The following is a 26,319-nucleotide window of genomic DNA, read 5'->3' as shown; positions in this document are numbered from 1 at the left end:
TTTTGTTTTCAAAATCAACATTTTAATAAGCCCACTATCTTAAAATGACAGACTTGTCCCTTCTTCATCATGTACAAATACCAAATATTGAACAAACACATTATTTATTTACAAGGTTGACAATGTTGCAATGAAGGGATAGATTTACAATAACTTAGAACAGTAGAAATTTACAACTGATGCACACCATTTTTCAGGTCTAAAGAAAATAGTCATAAAACCAATTTTCTATTTTATCATCATTTCTAAACATGGGAATTTCAGTCTATGGCATAAAGATGGGTATGTAATGAAGATGCTCACTAAAAATTGCTATGTATGTGACAGACAGTAAATTTACAACAACAAAAAAAAGCATTTGATTTTTAGTCTAACCCAACTTGGTCTTTTTGTAACATGCTGGTTCTATTTTTGGAGGGAAATATGAGTCTGTCTGCATGGTAAATGAACTGCCATATTACAACATTATGTTTCACAGGAGGAACCTGACTGTTTGTAAGAAGCTGGTTATTTTTTTACCAACTTCCTTTAAAACAAGAGTATCATGAACAGCACACATGCCCACAACATATTTCATGGTCCTTTATGTTGATAACTGAAACATTTGCACAGAAATCCATTATCTTCTTTCAGCAAGCATTACCTTGACCTTTTAACCCCATAATTGATAGCATCTTCCTCGTTCAAGTGTAAGCCATCCACAAAAATATATGTGGTGCTGAATGTTATGTGGAAGCCATTTCTCTTCTTTCAGTTGGTGACCTTGATCTCTAACCCCAAAATAAATAGCATTCTTCTTTACCCAAAGTGCTAGCCATCCACAAAGTTTGATTGAGGTATGTCATGTAGAACTAATGTTTTTGTGCAGAAACCATGTTTATTCTTTCAGTAACTAACATTTGACATTCTAAGCGTAAAGGGTTCTACCTTTCACCAAGCACAAACCATCCACAAAGTCTGCAAATTGTAGATGATGGAGAACAAGTTATGGTATGGAAACAAAAATTTGTTTCTTCACTTAGTGACCTTGACTTTTGACCCCAAAATCAATAGAGTTCTTCCTTATCCCAAGTGCAAGCATTCCACAATGTTTATTAAATGCATCTTGTGGAGAACACAAGTTATTGTGTACAAGCATTTTTTCCCCATTCACTGTGATCTGGACTATTAAGTTTCTGACCTTGAAATTCATAGGTTTCTTCCTTACCCCAACTGTAAGCTAATCATAAAGTTTTACTAACTGTAGATGCTGGACAATTACAGTTATTGTGCAGGAATAAAATAAACAATGGAAAAAAAAAGATGAATGGAAAGACAATTTCATAATATAATCCACATTATGGCAGTTGGGCACAAATGTTTCTCTAGTCTCTATTTTCTAGGAAATAAAAAGTAATCCTTTGCTTATCTTCAGTGTGACACAAGCGTGTCCAAGATAATGTTTCCTCTCTTTGTATAAAAACAAGTTACAACAGTTGTAGGTCATCCTTGATTTACAGACATATACAAAGTGTCATATACATTTTGGATTGGTTGAATATGTATACTGATGTTATCTATTGGCTTCAATAGCATACACATGTATACTCAGTATCTGGGACTTGGTGAGAAAATGGGATGCATGTCTTTCTGTCTGTCTTTCAATCTGCTGTGGTCATGAGCATACTTTGCATCCCCTATTTCTAACACTTGCAATGTACATGGTCACCAATCCAATGTTTGTGGTTTCCTTAAGGTCAATAAGAGAATGTTGAAAAAATACTAAGTAATTAAACATGTTCTAATAATTTTCTCTATATAACCATAACCAGTACAGATAGCTCTGTGAAATGAACCCTTTTTAAAGTCATGTTATTATCAATATGTTGAAAACAATAAATCTCATGATAACACCCAAGAACAGTTGTGAATTTTATGTGAATTTCTGAAATCTGAAATTAGGATTATGGGAATGGTTGACTACTTATGACTCACTCCAGCTTAGTTTAAGATATCATGTAATGGAAGGCTATGCTTTCAGCATCTGTACAAGAAATACTTGACCACTACGGTGGCCTAGTGGCTAGAGCATCTGCCTCCGATGCAGTAGGTTGTAGGTTCGAACCCCAGTACAGTCATACCAAAGAATTATAAAAATGGTACTGAGAGCTGCTTCACTTGACACTTAGCATTTAGAGATCAGTGTTAGGACTGGTTGGCCTGGTGTCAGGAAAATGTGACTGGATGGGACATCATGCTACATGTCTGTGGCATGATGCCCTAGTGCTAGACATCATTATAAACTGCCATACTGCAGACATCATAGCGACAAGACTGAACAATTGTTAAAGCTACATTAAAAATCCAAATCACACACACACATACACACACAGAGAAATACCTGGTACTGTAATACCTTCACTTCTCAGCACATTCATAAATGAATAGAAATGTCAAGACCAGCTTTTTTATTGATTAAAAAACAAAATACCTCCACACAATATTACAGCAAACAATTTTTAATCTTTTAGGGGATAACACAAATCATAGTTACCAAACTTTATAATTCTTATAAACAATAAACATACAATACGGATAGCACTGATGAAAGATAAATACACAATATTGCATATGGTTTTTTTCCTGAGTTAATGGATCAGTTTTACAATCAGTCTGTGGAATCATGTTCAGTTGTGTTCAGATATAATTGGAGAGTAATTATATATTTAAAAATAATTCACTGGAATTAAAAACACTGAGTTTTCTTGTACTAAAATACTATTTGGGGATTATTGTGAATTTATTCAAAGACATTCTGGATTATTTCATTGTGATACATCAAGACTGTTGGTAGGTCAATCTATTTAAGACTTTTGGTACATCAGCACATTCAATACTGCAATTCATTTTGGAACATTCTATACTTTTGGACTTGTGACAGAACATTTATGGATTATTATCTTAAATTTTCACTTTGTAACTTAGAGAATTAAATAATTTGTTAATTTTAATAAACTTGTTGGTTTTGCTTCTTTCTGTTACTTAGTTTAAAGCCATAGAGTCATGACAGTACATTAGCTCTATAAAAATTTAAGTTGAATAAAACTATTTCTTATTTATAGCAGGTAACATCACCAGCAGAAATGTTGGCTGCATCTGGAAATTACACCATGAAAAATTATGACAATAATTATAACATATATCAATTTAAAAAACAATACATTATGCACGACAAATGCCGAGTCCAACAGTGCAAAGCCTGAGTAATGGTAATATTTGAGCCTGAACAGTACAAACAGTGCATAATAACCACTTACATCACAATGTAGAGTTTGTAATACAGTACATACCATAATACATAGCTTGTACTATTTTCAACATATCATATACAGTGGAGCCTCGTTAATCCGGACACATTCGTTCCCAGCGAATATGTCCGGATTAATGAGTTTTCCGGATAATTGAATCATGCACATTTTTTATTTTACGATATCATCACACCGTATATATGTACATGTATATGCTAGCTTTAAATGTAATGTACTGTATATTCAATAATGGTTGAAATAAATTAATGAATACATCTATTAATTTGTGTTTATTTCACATTATTATAACATGTGCTTGTACGTACATATACAATAAATAGAAGTTTAGACAATTAACACATCGAACACATCACACTATGTTCATGTACATGTATGTAATGTACATACATTTATTATGTCAATTTCCTGAAGAAGTCTGTAACCTCTGTTTGCCTGGATTCTTTGGTGGATCTATCTGCAATGATTACTGATAGTGACCACAGATTGTCAAGGGCTTCGCTATTTAATTATTAACACCCCCGTCGGCGACTAGCTAAAACAGACATTGTTTATACAATCGCTGGTTACAATATGGTCACGCTACTTAGTTATTGATAGTGGCCATAGATTCTCAAGGGCTTCACTACTGTGTTTTATGTATTATTCTTCTGATTGTATTTTCACATACGGTTTTTCGAATTTTCTTATTTTTGGACAGATTATTTCCGGATTATCGAGACAAGTTTTAATGTAATTTTACACTTTGGTCCCCGATTTTGATTTCCGGATCCGAATGTGGATTTCTTGATTAACGGAGCAAATTAACGTTTAGGAATTCCGTTCCTGTTGAATTATGTCCGGATAGCGAGGTTTCCGGATAAATGGAGTCCGGATTAACGAGGCTCCACTGTATACTTGCTTATAAGTCCAACTACAAACTGCACAAATCCTGATTTGGGTCTGTGTAGTTTCTACAGAGTAACCAGTAGAACAAAGAACACAGACTCTGACTGTCCACATTATATTATGGCAGATCAGGTTCTCTGTTGTTTACAGTTCGACTCAACTCACAAGAGACTATATATCATAAACAAATTGTAATGACCTTGACTTGGTTATCACACTTTAGTGCATGTTATATTGAAGCAATTTCTCTCCGTCATTTAAACATTAAGTATTTTATCTCATGGTCAAAAATTTATTAAAAATGCCCACAAAACAATCTCCTGATACAAAATGGAAAAGTAAATAACTTCCTTTTGTTGCAAGAGTAAAACATTTTACAAAATTTCATAAATGTGGTACATTCAGTTGTCATGTTTTCTATCTATCATTATATGCTGAAGGTGATACAATAAATCATAATGCTATAACATTTTTGATATTCCAAATATGTATTACTGTATTGTTCAAATACCAGTTTGAAAACATTTACAAAATCAATATCACAGATTGTCAGATATGTTATTCTTTCAAAACCTGCAAATGAAAACCTTCAAATATCTTAAAAGATTTGAACAAATATAATTTTGGATGTTGCTGTCTAGTATGTACTTGTAAAAGAACTTCCCAACAATTTGCAATAAGTATACTACACTCCCTCACTATAATGCCCTTCATTATAACAAAGTTCATTTTACATAGTAGGTATGGTCATGGATTTCCTGAAGTAGTAGCAATATTATATTTATAACATACTTCATTACAAGGTGGTCTCAATATAAAGTGATATACTCTTAAACTCCCATAAATTGTTTCCATAAATTGCACATGCTTTTAGAGAATTCCATGTAGCTAATCATTAGAGATGAGTACCTTTTTACTTCCAAACACACATGCACTAGAAATTCCACAAGCTATGTTATTAACACACATGCAATAGAAATCCCACAAGCTATGTTATTAACACACATGCAGTAGAAATCCCACAAGCTATGTTATTAACACACATGCAATAGAAATCCCATAAGCTATGTTATTAACACATCACCTTAAAATCATCAACATGAATCAAAACAATTTCCGACAAGCCAACTGTTAAGAGTAGTTGGCAAGCTCGGCAAATTTCATTGGAACCTAAAGTCATCATGACAGTTCACTGGACATTAATTATAATGATAAGGTAGGAGCCGACACACCCACTGCCTGTCGTTAGGTTAAAATCTTGAAATTTGGAGAATCCCATACATTTAAAATTATTACAATTAAAATGAAACTGAAAAGATGTTAAAATATAAAGATTCATTTTGTTTGTCAGCTTTAGATAGTAAGTATTCATGTCATAATGTCTGTACGAGAAAATTGGACACTTAATTAGACACTGACTAGAAGATGAGTTTGGTAGTTTATTCTGATCAGGGCACTAATATAAAAGCCTGTTGTACATATAAATATAAGTGTTTTGATAACTTATTGCTATGTTTTTGTTGTGAAAAAAAGAGATAAAAAAAGTAAATAAAGCTGTTTCATTGAAAATAAATATGACACAATTTCAAGATAACATTCCATATTTTATTTTACATTATTTTTAAGGTTAATTTTAAGGTCACTGCTGGAGCATGAAAAGTCACTGTGACCTGCATATGCCCCTGGTGTCTAGTGCCCTCCAGGATGAAGATACCCATCAAGTTTCATGATGGTACATACAATGGTGTCAAGTAGATCACTAAATGGAAAGCCTAATTCCTGGAGCTTAAAAAGTAGGTCACTGTGACCTGCCATAATGAGTACAATTATCTAAGATTAAAACACATATCACGTTTCAAGACTATACATATAACAGTGTCTGAGTAACTGAGCTAAATGCAAAAACTTACCATAAATAACTATAACAATGACAACAACAAATGACGCTAGACAATTTATTTCCAAGTCTCACCTATGTTTCATAGGAGAAACAAAAATTCTTCATTTATTCATTCAGAATCAAGTCTGAAATTTCACATATTCTGGATTTCTAGAACTTTTGTTGGATCTTCTTTGACAGTTAATGACCAGACATTAACATCATCAGTATAGCATTAGCTGATCTGTACTTGGTACACAGGAATCAAACTTAACATACATAAAATTTATAATGTAAAATATCACTAATGTACATCAGTATGATAAAAAACACATTTTAAAAATGTACACACAAAAACATTCAATGTATCATCTCAAAACTTCAAACTTTGTTCAAACATATATAAAATATGCAGTCGATGGATTGTATGATTGAACATAATTAGATGTTTTAAATAAGCAAAAATAAATATGTACTGAAAAAGAACAAAATCACATACACTTTACAAACTTAAATATGATGAATAATTGAGTGATAAATCTGAAAATGTTATCCTTTGTAAAATGTATTGGGTACACAAAATAATATCAATAATCAAGCAGTTGTGGTACAAGGTTTTAACTGATGGTAGGTATATCGAACTAATAGTTCCATCACGCAAACCAACCTTACCTAGACCTGTCTTATCTCATTACCTCCAACCAAGTATTGCTTGGATTAAGCTCTCAAATGTTGAAACTAGTTCTGTGTTATTAAAACCAGTAAATCTGTAAGGTTTAGTAATTTCTGTTGATTAGTAAAAGTTTCCTATGGAAATGAAGGCAAGCTTTGCGATAATAGTAGGACCATTACTATAAATGACAAAAGTTATTTTTTCAAAAAATGCTACAGTTAAGTTCAGTTGAAATACATATTATTATAACAGGTTTTCTAATACGCATGCATTTTTCATACATATCTAGTAAAAAAAACTTTGATAATTACTGTCCATGCACAGTGTTATACTGAGAAAAAAGTTTCAACCAGAATCCCGAAGAAATAAACAAAAGTAAGCACACAAAAAAATACTTCCAAACATGACAAGAATTATTTGAAATTTAATTGTTCTGTTTAGCACAACCAACCTGATAGCCAAGCCATGGTGATCACAAGTAAATATGACATTTTATGGCCACTTATAACCTTGCATGCTTTTTTAGTTGGTTGGTTGTTATGGAGTTTAAAGCCATTGTTCAGCACATGATGATCTATACATGGTGGCCAGTATATTTTTGTGGAGGAAGAACCAGGAAAACCCATGGAAGAACCACCAACCCATGGGAAGCTACTGGCAAACTTTCTCACATATCTGTGTTGGCCAAGCCTGAGACTCAAACCCACATGGACAGAGATGAGATGTCAGTGATCTGTAAAGGCAAGCACCTTAAACTACTGGGCCACCCAGAGCCCCTGTTTAAAAAAAAATTAGAATCTAAGACACCAGCAATTATATTCTTATTGTCTGACAAAATGCAAGGAGTAATGTATGGATAGTATTCAACAAAAAGATATATTCCTTCCTGTATGAACAACTGCAAATTTCTTTCTAGGATAGCCTTCCCACAGTATTTGAGATATAATCAGCGATAAAAATTTTAGGCACTGTGACTAAAATATAAAGTTATAATAATATGAAAACACTGATCCTCTTGCCAAAATTATTCTTCATGCTTTGTAGATACACTGTCCCAATATCCCACAACTACTACAGCAGAATATAAAATGATTTTTCTTTTGACTAATCTTCAACAAACTTTCATCCTCCTGAAAATTTACAAACTAATCATCATCTAAATCCTCAATCAAACTCTGATATTCTTTCCCCTTCTTTGATTTAAACCTAAGATTTTCATTCCTTCTACCAAGTGTAACTGCTTCCAGTTCACATGTTTCTTCATTTCTATCCTCCAGTGGGAGGGAAACAGCTTTGTCATTCAAATACATGGTGTACACTGTTCGTCCAGCAACACACTGTAGTACTGTGAAAATAACTGTGCTGAAAATACTTAATGACAACAGGACTTGCATGAGTTTGATACAATCATACTTGTCATACAAATACCCTGTAGTGGCTGGTATCACCATCTCTCCAAGAGCTGATCCAACAATAAAAACTGCAGTAGCTTTTCCTGTCAAGTGCATTCTGCTTTCAGCCCAGGAAATTCCAGTTGGAAATACAGATGACATTCCGAGACCAAGAATTACAGTTCCAACCCATAAGAGAGGTTCATATGCATACAGTGCTGTACACAGAACTAGTGAACCAAAAATCATAAGCACTAGATCAATGATAAGCATACATGGTGGGTGAAAATATTTTGATATGAAAATAGAGAATCCTCTTCCAGTAGCTAAAGCACCCCAAAATACTGCAGTCACCATTGTGCCTTGATCCTTTGACCAATGGTTGAATTCAACAGCAAATGTTGTAATGAGACCTCCATATGTAACTTCCATTCCAACATAAGAAAAAAAAAAGATGAATAGGAGGGTCAGCAGAAAAATTCTGTAGAATGGTCTGCTTTTGCAGACTGGTCCTAAGTTGTCATGTAAATCATCATATTGGTATCGGTTCCTGTCTCGACAAAACATGACCAAGTACATGATTGAATTTAACAGAAGCAGCAACCCTATTATAAGGTAAGCAAACTGAATTTTGGATATGTTCTTCACTGCCTCTATAGCATGGTCAATTATCCCTGTTTGCTTGGGTTTTTGTGGAGCAGCAGTTGACTTTTTCGTACCATTCTTATCCTCACTACTTGGACCTTCCACTCCCTTATCCATATTTTTCTTAGATCCAACCTTCTCTGACTGATTTGTCTTATCCGTTGTACCTGTGGATGGCAAAGGATTTGGTGCTATGTCAGTTGGCTTAATGTTCTGTGCACCTGCTGAGGATGTCACTAAAATAGTTTCAGTAGTTGCTGTTCCTTTCGTAACTGCTGATGGTGTTATTTTTGTTGTTGATTGTGATGTCATACTTGTTATTGGTAATATTACACTTGTATGTGAAAATGGTTCAGTGGATGGTAATGTTTTCTGAGTAGTTTGTAATAATCTGGATGTGTTTTCTTTCACTGGAGTGGTGGTTTTTGTTGGAGTTCCATTTAATTTTGTGGGATCTGCTGTCACTTCCTGGGTTATTCTACTAAATTCAGAAGATTCAGTGGCATTTATACTGGCTTCTTCTGATTTAGTGGATTTTTTCTCAGTGGAAGCATTGCTCATTTTACTCGATTCTGTAACTACACTAGCATGAAGACTTTCAGTTTCGGAAAGTCTACTTGTCTCATTAACTCCAGGGGAAAGAGTTACATCCCTTAATCTATTCTCCTCTGCTGACCCAAATGGTTTTGATCCCCCATCGATGGCTGGTCCAGGCTTAATATTGCTGGAATGATTTGGTATGTTCCTTCCATCAGCATTTTTAATGTTTAAAATGAGATCAGAGGAATATACTGGTTTTTTAGCAAGTGTGGTCTCTGTTGGTGATGTTGAAGATGTTAGAGAAACAGAAGTTGAATTAAAGCCAGGATCGATGTTAGTAGAGGGTGTTAATCCTAAGTTAGTTGACAACAATGTTTCATTTGAACCTGATCTATTACCTGGAATGGGTGTTAATGGTGAAGATGAATTTGTACCACTCAAGTAAAGCTCTGAGCTACTATTGCCCGGCACTGACATTTCTTCTCTTCTGTGCAGTGTCAGTTTACTATTAAGTGCATTGTCATAACGAAAACTTATATTTGAATGAATATCAAATGTATACAGATCCCAGTCTGCAAATCCTTTGGAATGGTTCACTAAGTGTGATATATCAGTTACAACTGGTATGAATCCCCTGGCAACCCTTGTGAAGTTGCCCTCTAACAATAATCCTTGACTACTGAGACTAGAGAGGAATGGCTTTGCAAGAAGGGGAGCTATAAAGGCTCCTACTCCAAAGGCAAAATGGAGGGTCTGCATGTAGGGGGCATTCCTTTTTCCCCAAATCCGGATACAAAACACATTTCCTCCTGAAAGAAATATAACAAAGAACATGATTTAATTAACTTGATTGATTGATTAATTACATTGCTTTGAACAGCACATAATAGAAGGAGATAAGAAAAATGTGCCTTGCCCAGAGAAAAATGTTTGTCTTAGCATATCATGGCTGTTCCAGGAAAATGTACTTGGGACCCAGGGAAGGGACTTTTAAACATGATGCAATTTATAAGTAATTGCAATACCTTGGCATATATTTTTTTTAAAATGCCATCCATGGGTACCATGCATGTTTAAAAAGAACAGCCCTAGTTAAGCCTAACTTTATCTTAAGTTTAAAGCAACTATCTTCTCCATTACGAAGTATAATGGTTAATCTTAAAATGTCTTTATTTACAAATATTTTGATTACCATTACATGGTTCACAGTTGCAAACTGCATACCTGTGACATTTATCAGAATTAAAATCTCTGTGCCACACTCTCAGTTTGATTTTTTGAAAAAAATAAAGTTATTATACTATGTTTCTTCCTCCTTATATTTTTGGATACATACAGTAAATAGACTGAGAACATACATCTAAGTAAATACTTGTGTATTTGTAACAAGATGCATCTTTACCAATATTAATGTGACCTGTAAACTCAAAGTATTAGGAAAACAAAAGGCTTAGAGGTTTTGATAACATGGCCATTACACAGGATAAAAGGAATGAATATTAATTTTCATAACAATCATATTTCATTTTGATCATATCCAGTATCCAAATTCCCCTCAATGCATGCAATCTGAACCAAATGTCTTTTCCTCTCTTTGTCTCTCAGTTGAGACCCAATTAAAAATATTATACAATATTTTGGGAGAAATACTGAAGCAATTATGGTTTATGAGCATAGTCTATTGACATGATGTGTTGGTTCAAGTATTAAACACAGGCTGTCAAATTAAATCAAGGGAGTTAACCACTCTGAGTCTAATCACCTCCTCTTAGGATCAGAATACAGGTTTTGTCACTTTACCTAGCCCAGCTGGCTGATATTTTTCAAGGCCAAACAGCAAAAAGGGCTAAATATAGGAAAATTATTAACACTAACTATTCCTAGTATTCTTGTTTTGGTGATTTTAATGGCACTTTTAATGGCCATATCATTCACAGGAAATGAGAACTAAGTTCTTTTAACAATGACACACCGAGGCTCTAGAATGAGGCTGTCATGGGTGGGTAAAGAACATCTGACAACTATATTATGAGTTTAGTGCTCTACTAACAGACCTACTGAAGAGTACACAGCAAGCCATAGGCTTAAAGGGATCCATTCAAGCCAAAAATAAAGATAGGATAATTCTGGTAATTTATGTGCAGACACCACGTGGTATGTAACATTATCTAATCTGGTAAAAATGAACTGAAGCAAGGTTTTGTTTGAAATTTAGATCAATATACATGAAACATTATAAATTAAAGACAGAAAAAATAAATGTCACAGATTATTTAGCCAGACCTCACAGAACAATATCTTAAGAAGAATTTTATAAAGAGATTGATACTGTACAGGCCAAATACAAAATATCCAGGACTGTCAGATAAGACTATTGCTTCCTTTTCACTTCTGAGTGTTGAAACGTAAGATTTTCAATATCACTAGTGTGGCAGTCAAACAGAATGTGATTGGCAAATTTTCCTCCAAGAATAACTGGATATCATAATTCAAGATTAACTGGATATCGTAATAAGTTTATGGGTGAAAACTTCATGTCAATATGACTATCCATTCAGGAGGTAAAGCAGCAGGCATGGGGTCAATTACTAGTGCGTGATTACAATTACAATTACAATTACTGGTCGTCTGGCACTCATGATTATGATTACAATTACACTTTATTTGGAAACCATGATTACGATTAGGATTACAGGGGATGATTACGATTATGATTGCTTTGTATTTGCTTGTTATCTTTTTTTGTCCTGGACAGATATCATACACTAATAACTGAAAAACACAATTTTAACTCAATGTACCAGTAAATGTTTACTGAAAATTATTATGTACAAATTAACATGTCAAATGAGCAAATGAGCACAACTTAGCATTCATGGTCTTTTGTTTATGGAAACTTTATTAAGAATATAATCAGTGAATTTTTAGCTGTAATCATTTGTAATCATGACTATATTATGCGATTACACTGCCAAAGAAGGACAATTGTGATTACGATTAAACAGCTTCCTGAAATCAATGATTATGATTATGATTACAGCTGTCGCTGTGATTAATTACAATCCCTGTGTAGCAGCAACAATATTTCAAGACTGGCTACCACTTGGGTCAGATCAGCACCATTTTCACTGAGAACCAACCAGATATCTTAAATAGTCTTTCGGTGACAATCACATGCTGAAATGACCATCCATCCAGAAGTAGTAGTGATAATATTTTCAAGATGGACAACATAATGGTAGTCATTATTGTTAAGGAGCAACTAGACATTATATGAAGTTCTTAGGATGAATGGACCAACCAGACATTGGGATGAATGGACCAACCAGGCATTGGGATGAATGGACCAACCAGACACTGGGATGAATGGACCAAACTGGCATTGGGATGAATGGACCAACCAGACATTGGGATGAATGGACCAACCAGACATTGTGATGAATGGACCAACCAGACATTGCGATGAACAGACCAACCAGACATTGGGATGAATGGACCAACCAGACACTGGGATGAATGGACCAACCAGACATTGGGATGAATGGACCAACCAGACACTGGGATGAATGGACCAACCAGACATTGGGATGAATGGACCAACCAGACATTGGGATGAATGGACCAACCAGACATTGGGATGAATAGACCAACCAGACATTGCGATGAATGGAACAACCAGACATTGGGATGAATGGATCAACCAGACATTGGGATGAATGGACCAACCAAACATTGGGATGAATAGACCAACCAGACATTGGGATGAATGGAACAACCAAACATTGGGATGAACAGACCAACCAGACATTGGGATGAATGGACAAACCAGACAATGTGATGAACAAACCAACCAGACACTGGGATGAATAGACCAACCAGACATTGGGATGAATGGAACAACCAAACATTGGGATGAATGGACAAACCAGACATTATGATGAACAGACCAACCAGACACTGGGATGAATAGACCAACCAGACATTGTGATGAATGGACCAACCAGATATTGGGATGAATGGAACAACCAGACATTGGGATGAATGGACCAACCACACGTTGGGATAAATGGACCAACCAGACACTGGGATGAATAGACCAACCAGACATTGGGATGAATGGAACAACAAGACATTGTGGTGAACAGACCAACCAGACATTGGGATGAATGGACCAGCCAGATATTGGGATGAATGGACCAACCAGACAGTGGGATGAATGTGTTCACAGAGTTTCATGGTAATCCTCCAATTAGTTTAGGAGAAGCAGATATCAAATTTGTGCAAATGAATGGATTCATGTACAAGAGTGCATCTCATTAGCTCTTATGGTCTTTGATCTGTTGAAGCCCATGGTGTATGACCAGCAGAACTAAACATACAAAAGTGTAATTGTTACTGCAAAAAAAAAAGATTTTTTTTCAGTGATTCATCTTTAATGTAATTTGTTGTTCAACATGTTTTTGGAAGAAATATATGGATGTATGATCATGCTCTTCAGGGACTGGGTGCATCTGTGCAACGTTACAAAATATGTCAGGTATGTCAAAAACATTACAAAATATTACAAAAACTACTTCATACATTATGACATACTTGCAAGTAGTTTACTGATATGTGAGATAATTCAGAAATCCAGTTAAGGCTTCATTGTTTATTTCTTCATTTAACTCCCATAATAAGAGCTGGAAGTCACTGCAAATATATGACCCTATCTATAAATATGTGACTTTTTTATCCTATCCATCTCCAAGGACTGCACTGTTTACAACAATGGACAGCCATCATACTAAATATGATGAATCTATTGGTTGAGATGGAGTTTAGTTTACATAAGTTATTGATGAATGAACATGACTAATGATGTGACTCTATGGTCTTAAACTAAAGCAAAACCTACAAGTTTATTAAATTTATGAAATAATTTATTTCTCTAAGTTATGAAGCAAAAATGCAAGAGGAACTTACAGTATTGTAAATTAAATCCTAAATAATCCCAAATGTTCTATCACAAGTCTAAATGCTAAGAACGTTCCGAACGAATTCCAATATTAAATGTGCTGATGTACCAATTGTCTTGAATGTGGCAATGTACCAATAGATTTGATGTATCACAATGATATAATCCAGAATGTCTTTGAATGAATTCACAATAACCTCAAAGCAGTGGTTTAGTCCAAAAAGTCAATGGGCACTTTGCAATTCCAATTAATAATTTATATAAATGATTCCTCTCACACTATATCTGAATAAAAAAAGTAAATGATTTCACAGACTGAACTTTAAAACAAGAATGATTAATTGTTGACCTCATCCTACATACACTAATTTCACTTGACCTATACAACAATAGAATGCCAATGATAGGAGTCATTTTAATGTGGAAAATTCCAACAAATTCATAAAAAAGTTTAGGCCTTAAACTTTTTATAAATATCTTCTAAACCAATTATAATCATGACAAAAATGAGAAAAGCAAACATGAAAATAATCAGGGAGGTCAAAACTCTTCTAAATAAAGGTGAAAAAACAAATTAAATATACATAACAGTACTGAAATATATGTTTAAGGCATATAAAAATGGTGTTAGCATCATTAAATAAAATTAAGTATCTCTCCCAAACAATTTAATATTCAATTAAATGGTTTGCATATCATGTTCTGAGATTATTGTGGGCTGCATCTCTAAAAGAAAAAAATAGCATCTTTGATTACCAAGAGGTCCAAGTAGGTCACAGATCACTCACATGATGGACATACATCAAACAGACAATCTAAGCACAACTGGCAGAAAAATCTACATATGTGGACAGGTGCTCCACTGCTACTTATTGCATGTGTTATGAAAAGAAATGTTTCAAAGTTTCTCCATTTCTTTATACCTGTAATCCATAATTGATGACTCATCAAAATTTGTCAGATACTGAAAGACCTCTATGCCAGAATGATTTCTCTCAGAGTTGGTCAAACTCTGTAATTTTTTGATAATGATGAGTAAATATCATGGCTATCATATATGATTTAGGATCAGCATCATTTCTACCAATGTGAAAGACCTTCAGGTTAGGGGCCATCCATTTAGTATGTATGCATGGAGGGGGAGTGGGTAACACAAATGCAAATGCTTGCATATGGGGGTATCTTCTGATAATGTACGTATGCATAGGAAATGGGGTGTATGTGTGAAACCTCAATAATAATTTGTCTAATATATAACCTGTTTGACTGGGTTAGTCGGTGTTTCAATTTTAGTGGACACTAGACAAACTGTTTAAAGTTACGCAGCTTATTTTGTTGATACTGCCAGACATTCAATGTCGGTGGGCTATCTGTTTTATTAAACATGTTAATATTATTAATCCTTTATGATTTCTGCATGGATTATATATAGGCCGTAATATAGTATTGGGGAGGTGCATCAAACGAGGGGGGTGTAAAAAAGTATGCATGTGTACAGGGAGGGGGGAGGGGTCAAGCTTTGCCAGATTTTTGCATACATACTAAATGGATGGCCCCTTAGGATGCTTATTGTCAAATTTGGTCAAATTCTGCTATGTGGCATTTTTGATAGTATTAAGTTTTTCTAGCTTTTTTTGACAGTAGACATATTTGATAGTCGATTGGAATCATCTGTAAGAACTTTAAAGCCCTTCATTCCAAGATGATTTCTGCTAAATTTGGTCAAATGATGTTGAGTGGTTTCGAAGGAGTTATTCAAAGATTTTAAAGTTTAATAATGGTGAATCTGAATTGATTCTATACAATTTTGAAGCCTTTCAGTAAAATTCTAATGAGCAGTTTCTGACAAGAAGCTTTTTTTTAAAAATGTATACTTAGTAACAGTAGCCATTGCTGATGGCAGTTTGGTATCATTTGTAAAAACCTGAAAGACCTTTCTGCCAAAATGCTTTCTTAAAATTTGTCAAATTTTGTCTAGTGAATTTTAAAGAAAAAAATATTTTGTAAAGATTTTTCTATTTTTTGTAATGGTGGCCATACTTTATGGCAGGTCAGCACTATTTAGCAACTTTTGAGAAGTCGTTTAAAGGTTTTTCTTGTTATAGTAATGGTGGCCTTAGTTGATTGTGGACTGAGATTAATAAAATTCTTCCATGCCAGGATGTTCTCTGCCAAAATAAAATGGTCCAATGGTGCTTGTCAAGAAATTGAAAATAACAATGCTGACAGATGTATGATTGACACAAGGCTGTACTTGTTCTTATGCCTTGGTTAGCTAAAACAAACACTACTTTGTTATATCTTACCTGTATCTAGGACTCCCATGGCTATACCTTGGATGGCAATTAGCAATGACAAAACAGTAAGGGTAAGAGACCAAGGAACAGCTACAGTGGCAAATGAGGCCACAAAGAGGGTAAAAAATAAAAGTAGCTGCTTGTCAAAGTGATCAAACAAAACTCCTCCCAAAATGGACCCTACAAGGTAACCCAAAGATCTGCCTGTGAAAACCAAAGTCATCGGCCCTGTATCAGCATGGACTCGTTCGCCTAAATCCAGAAGGGTAGGACCAGGTATTGAAATGCACAAGCCCTGAAAAACAACCAAGATAAAAAAAATCTATGTAAATTACTCTTCTCTTATAATACCTTGTTAAAATTCTTAACACCTATTACTAGATAATCCAATACTATCATCATCTCTAAAATACCAAAACTTGTATTGTTACTAACTACCAGTAGTGACCAAATATCAGACACCATTAGTGCTGTGTCAACAAAAGTAGACAATTAGTCTTTTCAAGTTGGGTGGCATTAGTACTGTAAGAGCAAAAGAAGCAGGTATTCTTTTTGAGTTGAACATCATTTGTACTGTATCAGCAAATGCTCTTCTATTTTTGGATGAGCAAATCAGTTTGTACAGGCAGGAGTGGGCTGCTTTAACAGTGCTTTAGCTGCATCCATAAGTGACTGTTAGCAAATTGGGTCTTCCCTGTACCATTAAGCCCTCCTCAAAAAACAGACTGATCCAGCATTCCAAGATGCATCTGAATGAAGCTAGCCATGATTACCAGACAATATTTTAAGTTCCTGCAGAATGGCATGGAATTAAGATTATAAAAGCCAAACAAGTATCTCTCTGTGGGACTGATGCTGTAAAAAATTTCAGGAATTCAAGATAAGACCATTTTTTCATTTTAACTGCTGAGTGTTGAAACCATCTCATATATTCTTCAGCAATACAAATTTTACTTTGCCAATGTGTCATCCATCCTGGTCAGATTGGTAGTACACCACTCCTTTGATAACTTGTGCCCTGATAACTTGCAAACCTGTTTATAACCTGGGGTCAGGCATGGATCCCATTTTTCTAAACCAGAAAATAACCCAAAAAAAATTGATCGTTATTTCTAGAACTTGAAGAAAATTGCAATCCAAATTGGTAACTGAAACAATGATATATCACTCATTTATGGTCGAAAATGGTAGATAGGACCTGGACATTTTAATCAACATTTTGAAATTATCAACTTTGAATAAAAAGTCATACAATTGGTTAGATTTTCCTTCCAAATGGCATTCTAAGTACACCGTAACTAAAGATATTCAAGGAAATTGTGATCAATGAAAATGTCACTTATGCCTAGTGAAGGCAGTACATTAATATTTAAATTCTAATTAAATAATTTTCATTAAGTGCAATTTGTGTTTTAATTCTATCTTTTAGTTCCTCTTAAGTGTAATCATCATAAATGCAATGTGTATTTAAACATAAAATGTGTCAATCTACCGTAACAGCTATGTCCACAAGCATTTCTCTGAGAACCTAATTAAGTGGGATTGTGTTTTGATAACTGACTTGTGGAAGTATTTGTTGCATTGTTAAACTTAATTAAAAGCTGGCTTCCTTTGTATTATCACATTAATTATGTCTTTTGAATAAAATAAAGGAAATGGAATAAAAGAAAAGGTAAAAGGCATGCAAATGCTACATACTTAAAATCTAACAGCCCCAGTCGTGTCTCGTGTGAAGTCACTTCATTTGATCAATTGAACACTGTTACAAATGTTATTGTGTATGTAACATAAACTACCTTAAATTAACTGATTCATTCATAACTGTGATCAAAGATAGCAAGGCAATCTAGCGAAAAGAATACTTCATAAAAAAAAAGAGCTTGGTTTCACAGATAAGGACCATTGTGGGAAAGCAAGTTTCAGAGAATTCCTAAATTGGCACTTAAAAATATCCTCAAGGATGATAAGAAATTTCACCAGGCATTACTTCTAATGAAATCACAACATCAATATTGTACTAACTGAACAATACAAAAATTGAGTTTCAACATAGATGACTGTCTCACGAAATAAATGTCGCTAGTTTTTTAGAAAAAGGAATCTTGTTTGGTGGTGTATCAATGATTAGTCTAGTTCCCTGCTACAAAGACTCCCAACCTGGCAATATACTATTTAAATGCCACTTCAGGAACCAGACTAATCAACAAAATAAAAACTAGTGATGTAATACATAGATATTTTTGCATACACATCATGGTTTTTGAATGATCTTTCACATGTTGGACAGGACATTTTGAAAATAAATGTTATTTATACAGAAAAACAGGCAACTTCTTTAGAAAAAGCATATTATTAACAATTATTATCGACATGATTGTAAAACAAGGATTCAATCATTAAACAGCCCAGTTCACTAACACCACCAACCCGCATTTCTTGATGTCTAAGCAAATGTTTTCAATTTTCTGAGGACCCTCTGTAACTTGTGCCCTCATTTATAGTGTGGTCTATGTTTGTAGACTCCGTGGTGTGTTAGTTACTGATGGGGAGGTGTATTTTCATTCAGAACCAACACAATGTTATAATTAGTCTTCTGGTGAAAACCCCATGTCAATATGATTCCTATTTAGTTTAAGTTTTTCAAGATGGCTACCATGGTAGCCATAGTGGATGACAGGCCAGCACCATTTTCAATTAGTATCAGCTAGACATTATAAGAAGTCATCTGGTGAAAAACTGATGCTGGTATGACATTACAACTAGAGGAAGAAGCAATAAAATTTACAAGATGGCCACTAAGGTAACCAAACTGGATATAAGATAGGCACAATTTTTATTTAAGACCAACTAGACACCATAAGAAGTCTTCTGGTGAAAATGAAATGTTATAAGGAATTCTGTTCAAGATGAGTAGGAATAACAAGATTTTCTAACTAGCCCATAAGGATGGAAATACTGGATATCAGATCAGCACCATTTTAATTTATGACCAACCAGACATCACAAGAAGTCTTAGTGAAAACACCATCTTGATATGACCATTTTTATTCAGGAGAAGTAGTGACAACAAGATATTTAAGATCTGCTTTGTTGGCCATGCTGGATGTCTAAGCAGCACCATTTCATCTAGGATCAACAGGACATTGGGATGCATGTGTGTGCAAAGTTTCATGGCAAGTCTCCAATTAGTTTAGGATGGACATCAGATGACAGACAACTGGGTAGCCCACAAGCTCTTCTGGTTTACGACCAGCAGAAATGGATACAATAATCTTGGCAGTTTGATCAATAAGTTTAGCTTGAAAATTTTATATAGCTAAAAGAAATCAATCAGCTTTGTCAAGTTATTAAAAATTAATGTGCTTTTATTTACTCAGCTCTAGATAGGGTATAAACCACAAATGTTGCTCTCAATAATTGTGTTCATGTAACACTTAGTCTGGACTGAGAGGATGTGTAGATATTGTATTCATGTAACACTTAGTCTGGACTGAGAGGATGTGTAGATATTGTATTCATGTAACACTTAGTCTGGGCTGAGAGGATGTGTAGATATTGTATTCATGTAACACTTAGTCTGGACTGAGAGGATGTGTAGATATTGTATTCATGTAACACTTAGTCTGGACAGAGGATGTGTAGATATTGTATTCATGTAACACTTAGTCTGGACTGAGAGGATGTGTAGATATTGTGTTCATGTAACACTTAGTTTGGACTGAGAGGATGTGTAGATATTGTATTCATGTAACACTTAGTCTGGACAGAGGATGTGTAGATATTGTATTCATGTAACACTTAGTCTGGACTGAGAGGATGTGTAGATATTGTATTCATGTAACACTTAGTTTGGACTGAGAGGATGTGTAGATATTGTATTCATGTAACACTTAGTCTGGACAGAGGATGTGTAGATATTGTATTCATGTAACACTTAGTCTGGACTGAGAGGATGTTGAGATATTGATGCACATGGGGATGAAGTAAATTCCATCCATCTCTTGCTGAAGAGCGCTGCCCCATACATTCTGTCTGATACAATGACAAAAACAAACAATGCACTTACTCTGTCATTCCCCTGTAACATTTATTCTATGATAGATATTAAGAAACAGGACCTCAGTAATACTTACAAGAACAAAAAAGGAGAAAGACAAACAAAGAGTTTTGTAGAATTTGTGCCACCACTGTGGTAACCGTGACCTTACTGGTTCACTTTCATGTAGCAGGCGTGAGTTATCCCGGAGTGATAATTCTTCATCATCCAGGTGAGACATTTTGGATCCTTTGAGCTGCATTTGTAAAAAAAAGAGAGAACACTTAATAAATTTTAAATGTTAAGAGAAATAACCACCAAATGAACTACTGCTCCAATCAAGCAAAAATATTGAAAACACACACATACTTAGCATGGTACTGTCACAAAAAAACATAATTTTGTCACCTAAACTCCTCAACCTAGTTGTGTTGATATAAACATGATCTTTTTTGACAATAAAATATACAACAAAATATTGTCTGTTTAAGCAGTAAACAGTTGTTATTTGCATGTCTTCATGCTTAATGCTCATGGAAAATTGTTACCAGAGGCCAGTTTATAAGTTCATTGTCACAGCGACAATTGAACCTAAAGTGTTCAGGGATAAATAAACACCAAATTACTCTACAATGTCTGGAAGGTTGGTAGGTGTGCAAATAAGATATTCTATGACTGCATTAAACAGGAATGTTAATTATCCAAGTCTATGCAACAATGAATAGCCATACCGTCATTATGTAAAGGCAATATCCAATCTTTATATAACTGCCCCCGAAAAATGGGAGAGGGAGGAAATAAATGGGAGATATTTGCATAAAACTAGGGGTCAAAGCAAAAGTTTGCATTAAAAACAAAATCCCTCTCAATTCTGTGTGTGAAATACCACCAGACCATTGATCGGAGGCAGATATTCTGACACTGGACTAATGAGAAAATCTGGTTACTGGTATGGGTCTAAATTTTTAAGCTGTATAATGGATCCATTTCAAGTCTTCATTGTGATTACCTTAGAGTTACAAGTATTTCTTTCCTCTTATAATTTTAATAAGCACCTAAATATAAACTTGTAAATGATAAAGAAATGGTTTTATGGTACTACTGATATTTTTAAATTATAAAGATTTTTTTAAATCTTCAACAAAATTGTGCTATATTTTATATTATACATAATTTTAGTGTGTGTCTGCGTATGTGTGTGTGATTTGGATTTTAGCATAACTTTAACAATTTTAGTCACATCACTATGATGTCTGCAGTGTGACAGTTTATAGTCATGTCTAGCACTGAGGCATCATGTTACAGACATGTAGCATCAGGTCCCACCCAGTCACATTATTCTGATTCCTGGCCATCCAGTCCTAACACTAACCTCTTAATGCTGAGTGCCTAGCGAAGCAGCTGTTAATACCATTTTTATAAGTCTTTGGTATGACTCGGCCAGGATTTGAACCCGTGACCTCCCGCATATGTGGTGGATGATCTAACCACTAGGCCACCAAAGCAGTCCATAATTTTAGTTCTTTTTACTCTTGTGTAATTACTGCACAAATGACCTGGTCCAGCAATTATGGCCCAGTAAAATATGCTCAAGAACAGGATCAGATATATATAGGACCAGTAGTGGCTTGTCAGAGTTACTGGACCTTGAAAGCCAGCATGGTGTTTCCTCAGTTTCACACACTGCTACAAATGAAACTTATTTTTATTGAATAGCGTATTTATTATAACACTGATTCCAAGGGCTGACATGAAAATGTGAGACAGACATAGGGCCAGAAATGATTTCTACTAAAATATTTAAGCCCACCTCCCCAAGTCCTGCAATAAAATGGTAAGATCCTAAGAGTACATTATTAATAATATACCATACATTTGTGTTCAACTTTTACCTTCTGAGAACCATATTAAATATTAGCATCTGCTAAAAATATAACCCTCATTCTTGTCTGACCCCATTCTGGTGCAATCATAAATTCACAGTTCTCAAGCAAATGCATCTTTCAATGATATCATTACCACAATATTTGTTTCCACTAATCAACAATGATTCTATAAAGACATAATTTTTATTTAAAAAATCATATCCTTATCAGTTGTAAACTGAAACAAAGCAAAATAATGTACTGTGAATAAAATATGCATTTCAAGTACTGGGCTAAACTGGCTCAATTAAATGCACAAATGAGATTCAGGATTTTAAAAAAAATTGTTTCTTCTCTAAACATTATTCATATTAAAATGATAAGCTTTAGGAATGCTATATCGAGTTCCTTTATGTAATTTTTTCTATAAACTTATTTACTATGTGCTATTGATGATGCTCTGCAATATTACTTTTTAATGGAACATAAGTACAGTGGTGTGATGGGAAGAAGACATGGTGTGAGTATTGCCAGAAAAAAGTACTATATTTCAATGTCGCATGTTTATAATCTTATTAGTAGTAATAAGTACCGTATTTTCGCGCATTTAAGACGCACCTAATTATAAGACGCACCCATATATAAGACGCGGGTTTTGACGATTTGTGTAAAAACTATTTTACATAAGACGCCCACAAATATAAGACGCACACGGCCTAGCCATCTGCCGCACTGAGCAATTTATCTCCAGTGGTTTCCTTTCCTTTATCATAAATGAAAATTTGTCCAATGTTTCATCACCTGTCGGATGTAAACAAGGTTTCATTACCATTTTTAGTTGAGATCAAAGAATTGTCTGAGGCAGGACCAAAACGGTTATCGTTTATTCTTATCTCCCACTGGGCCAATAGCGGATGGGTTGAGTACCTGGTATCTAGATTCTAGAACAATAAACGCCAGAGGTAAAGGTGGCTTCATTGATCTGCTAGGCCAAGTCTTCAGCGCGTGGGATTAGTACCGTACATAGACCAATAAATGCCCGATGTATGCGGTTAGCATATATACCGGTAAACGTGGGAACAGTCTCTTATTACCGGTATATATAAATGAGTGATCAATTTGCTTTGCATTTTTAAGATTTATAAAATTGTCACGATGCCGAAGCGAAAATCATATACGGCCAACTTTAAATTAGACGTCATCAAGTTTGCCAAGGAGCGTGGCAACAGAGCTGCTGGAAGAGAATTTAGCTGCAGCGAGAAGAATGTACGTGATTGGATTGGTACACGTGGTAATTACTGAACACTTACCCAATTGTTTTTACAACGAGGAATGAAAATCATGAAACGTGAATATCGACCGCAATAATCTTCCTTCAATATCACACACTTTACCGTTCGTTCGTGTTAAAAAATACTTAGATAAGACGTCCATTAATATAAGACACACCCTGGGTGCGGGGTAAGTAAAATTTTGTATAAGACGCGTCTTATATATGCGAAAATACGGTACTGGTCACTGACAACATTTATAATTTTTACATTCATTTTGCTGAGCGTGGCAACAGAGCTGCTGGAAGAGAATTTAGCTGCAGCGAGAAGAATGTACGTGATTGGATTGGTACACGTGGTAATTACTGAACACTTACCCAATTGTTTTTACAACGAGGAATGAAAATCATGAAACGTGAATATCGACCGCAATAATCTTCCTTCAATATCACACACTTTACCGTTTGTTCGTGTTAAAAAATACTTAGATAAGACGTCCATTAATATAAGACACACCCTGGGTGCGGGGTAAGTAAAATTTTGTATAAGACGCGTCTTATATATGCGAAAATACGGTACTGGTCACTGACAACATTTATAATTTTTACATTCATTTTGCTGATTACGTACTGTAATGATGAGTAATGTCCTTGCATGAAATAAAATATGAACAAGAAAATAAAATCATGTTGCCTTTTATTTCATCAAAACACCCATCAAAATTACTAAATATAATAATTAAATCAATGATTTTGAAAACAATAAATACATCAAAATGAGTGAAAATGTATACCAGCAGGAAATAAAAATTTGCAGAAGAGTTGTGAATTATTTTGCCTGATTAGAAAAGTATTTTGATCAATTAATTAAAATGATAAAAAGTTCATCTACTGCTGTACAATCATGACAGGGGCCCCGAATGGCTGAGTAGTCACAGGCAACAAGACACCTCATCCATTAAATCAACCACCATCATCAATACTATTAAAGGTTTGGGGAACAATTTTTTTACTACCAAACATCATACAAATGTAAATCATTTGATTATCTTTTATTTACTGTTTATTACATTTTAACAAGAACAGTAGATATTAATAGTAGAGAAGATAATTTTTTTTACATAGTAACTGTGGGTGGTTTTGATAACTATAGCAAATGATGGTTAATTTGTATAAGATCAGGCACATTTTAGCAAGTCATTATGGGTAATTTTCTGCATAAGATAATTGATATAAATGTTAACAGATCTCAAGATCAAAGCAGTAAAAGTGCAAATTTTTTACCCAAGGCCAGATTTAGGTGGTACTAGGAAGCACTTTACCTATTTCCCAAAAAGCTGACCCTTCTCCCCAAATTATAACCATATGACTGTGTTGCACCCCCAACCCAAAAGAGGGAGGGCAAGGGCCTGTGGAGGGCCCTGGTGCAACTGCTTGATTTGCTCTACATTGAATCCAGTTTTAACTGTACCAGTTTTACACCAGTCACTTGGAAGAAAGAAAAAATAAAACAAGCAAACAAACCCCACCCCTAAAACAAAAACAAACATGCAGATAAGGATTGGCAGACACATGAATATATTTAAAGTATTATATACCCAAATCTCTTGCTAATAGCCTTCTGCAGATCACGACTGCAGCGACAATGCAAACAGTCCAAGTACACGACATCAGTGTGAATAGTCTTGGTGTTATTGTTATCACTATTATAATTGTTGTTTTTGTTATAGAATTTAGGAATGAAAAACATCAGGTTCAACGTCTTTTCAATTTAGAATCTTTCAACAATTTTTTGAGTCTTATTAGTGCATACACAGCATAATCACCATTTCAAACATGCAAGTCCTGAAGTCTGAGGACACGTCGCCTTTATGGACTTGAGACGTGGAACAAAACGGGATGAGAGCCACGTAACAGCCATATCATACAATAAAGAGGAATTATAATTAATTGACATTATAGTTTCTCCTGTACTCTTTTTAATTCATATGGCCAAAATATGTGTTGTAATGACAAATGTGGGTACACATGGCTTAAGTAACAATGCTATCTGAAATCGAAAACATGTGACGGACCAAATGTCAAACGAATTTACGTTACAGTTCAATGAATGAGACACAATAAAATGAAATGACACAGTGGAAAGACAAAAGCTCCAATATATATTGTCGTATGCAATGTTCGTATGTATACCAAAAGCAATACACAACCTTGTGAATAATTTCCTCCAGTTCCTACCTGTTACTAGAAAATTAGAGTTTAAACAAAGATATTCCCAATGTGTCACAGGGTAAGTAAAAACTGTTTAGCAGCACCGGTCCGATATAAATTGAAGCAGAAGTGTTTCCTGAGGTAGCTTAGATAGTGCCATGAAATATATGTGTGTGTGTGTGTGTGTGTGTGTGTGTGTGTGTGTGTGTGTGTACACCAGACAGAACGGAAAGTGCTATCCCTGGATTCTATAGACGAATGCTTGATAATAGTAGGCAGAATTAATATTTTAATACAAATAATACTGTCATACTGGTTAGAGAATATTTAATTTGTACTCTACGGAGACTCGAACCCACACA

The 26,319-nt window shown here is 34.7% G+C and overlaps 1 protein-coding gene across 3 annotated transcripts; it reads right to left on the bottom strand.

Annotated features, from left to right (window-relative positions):
- On the bottom strand, nt 1-26,037 carry LOC149785048 (uncharacterized). Of its 3 annotated transcripts, none has more exons than XM_089978760.1 (4): nt 25,985-26,037; nt 20,709-20,867; nt 16,585-16,870; nt 1-10,130 (listed from the first exon to the last, which is right to left on the bottom strand). In XM_089978760.1, exons 2-4 carry the CDS (start codon nt 20,850-20,852, stop codon nt 7,891-7,893), a joined length of 2,670 nt encoding a protein of 889 aa, XP_089834886.1. In that variant the 5' UTR covers nt 20,853-20,867; nt 25,985-26,037; the 3' UTR covers nt 1-7,890. The 3 variants fall into 3 exon arrangements, with proteins under 3 accessions (XP_089834886.1, XP_089834885.1, XP_089834884.1); XM_089978759.1 differs by having other exon boundaries at nt 25,957-26,026; XM_089978758.1 differs by lacking the exon at nt 25,985-26,037 and adding an exon at nt 25,573-25,924.
- Nucleotides 26,038-26,319: the final 282 nt, after the last annotated feature.

Source organism: Sinohyriopsis cumingii, chromosome 13, assembly GCF_028554795.1.
Source record: "Sinohyriopsis cumingii isolate HCF-2022 chromosome 13, ASM2855479v2, whole genome shotgun sequence".
Lineage (NCBI taxonomy): Eukaryota > Metazoa > Mollusca > Bivalvia > Unionida > Unionidae > Sinohyriopsis > Sinohyriopsis cumingii.
Note: the sequence above shows the minus strand (reverse complement) of the source record. Positions and strands in the feature narration are given on the sequence as shown.

Bases quoted from the DNA above. Each gene is read 5' to 3' on its own strand.
- LOC149785048 (XM_089978758.1), bottom strand. The intron at 16,871-20,708 runs GTAAGTATTACT...GTTGTTTTTCAG, and splicing joins CTTTCTCCTTTTTTGTTCTT to GGCTTGTGCATTTCAATACC. The intron at 10,131-16,584 runs GTAAGATATAAC...TATTTCTTTCAG, and splicing joins CATGGGAGTCCTAGATACAG to GAGGAAATGTGTTTTGTATC.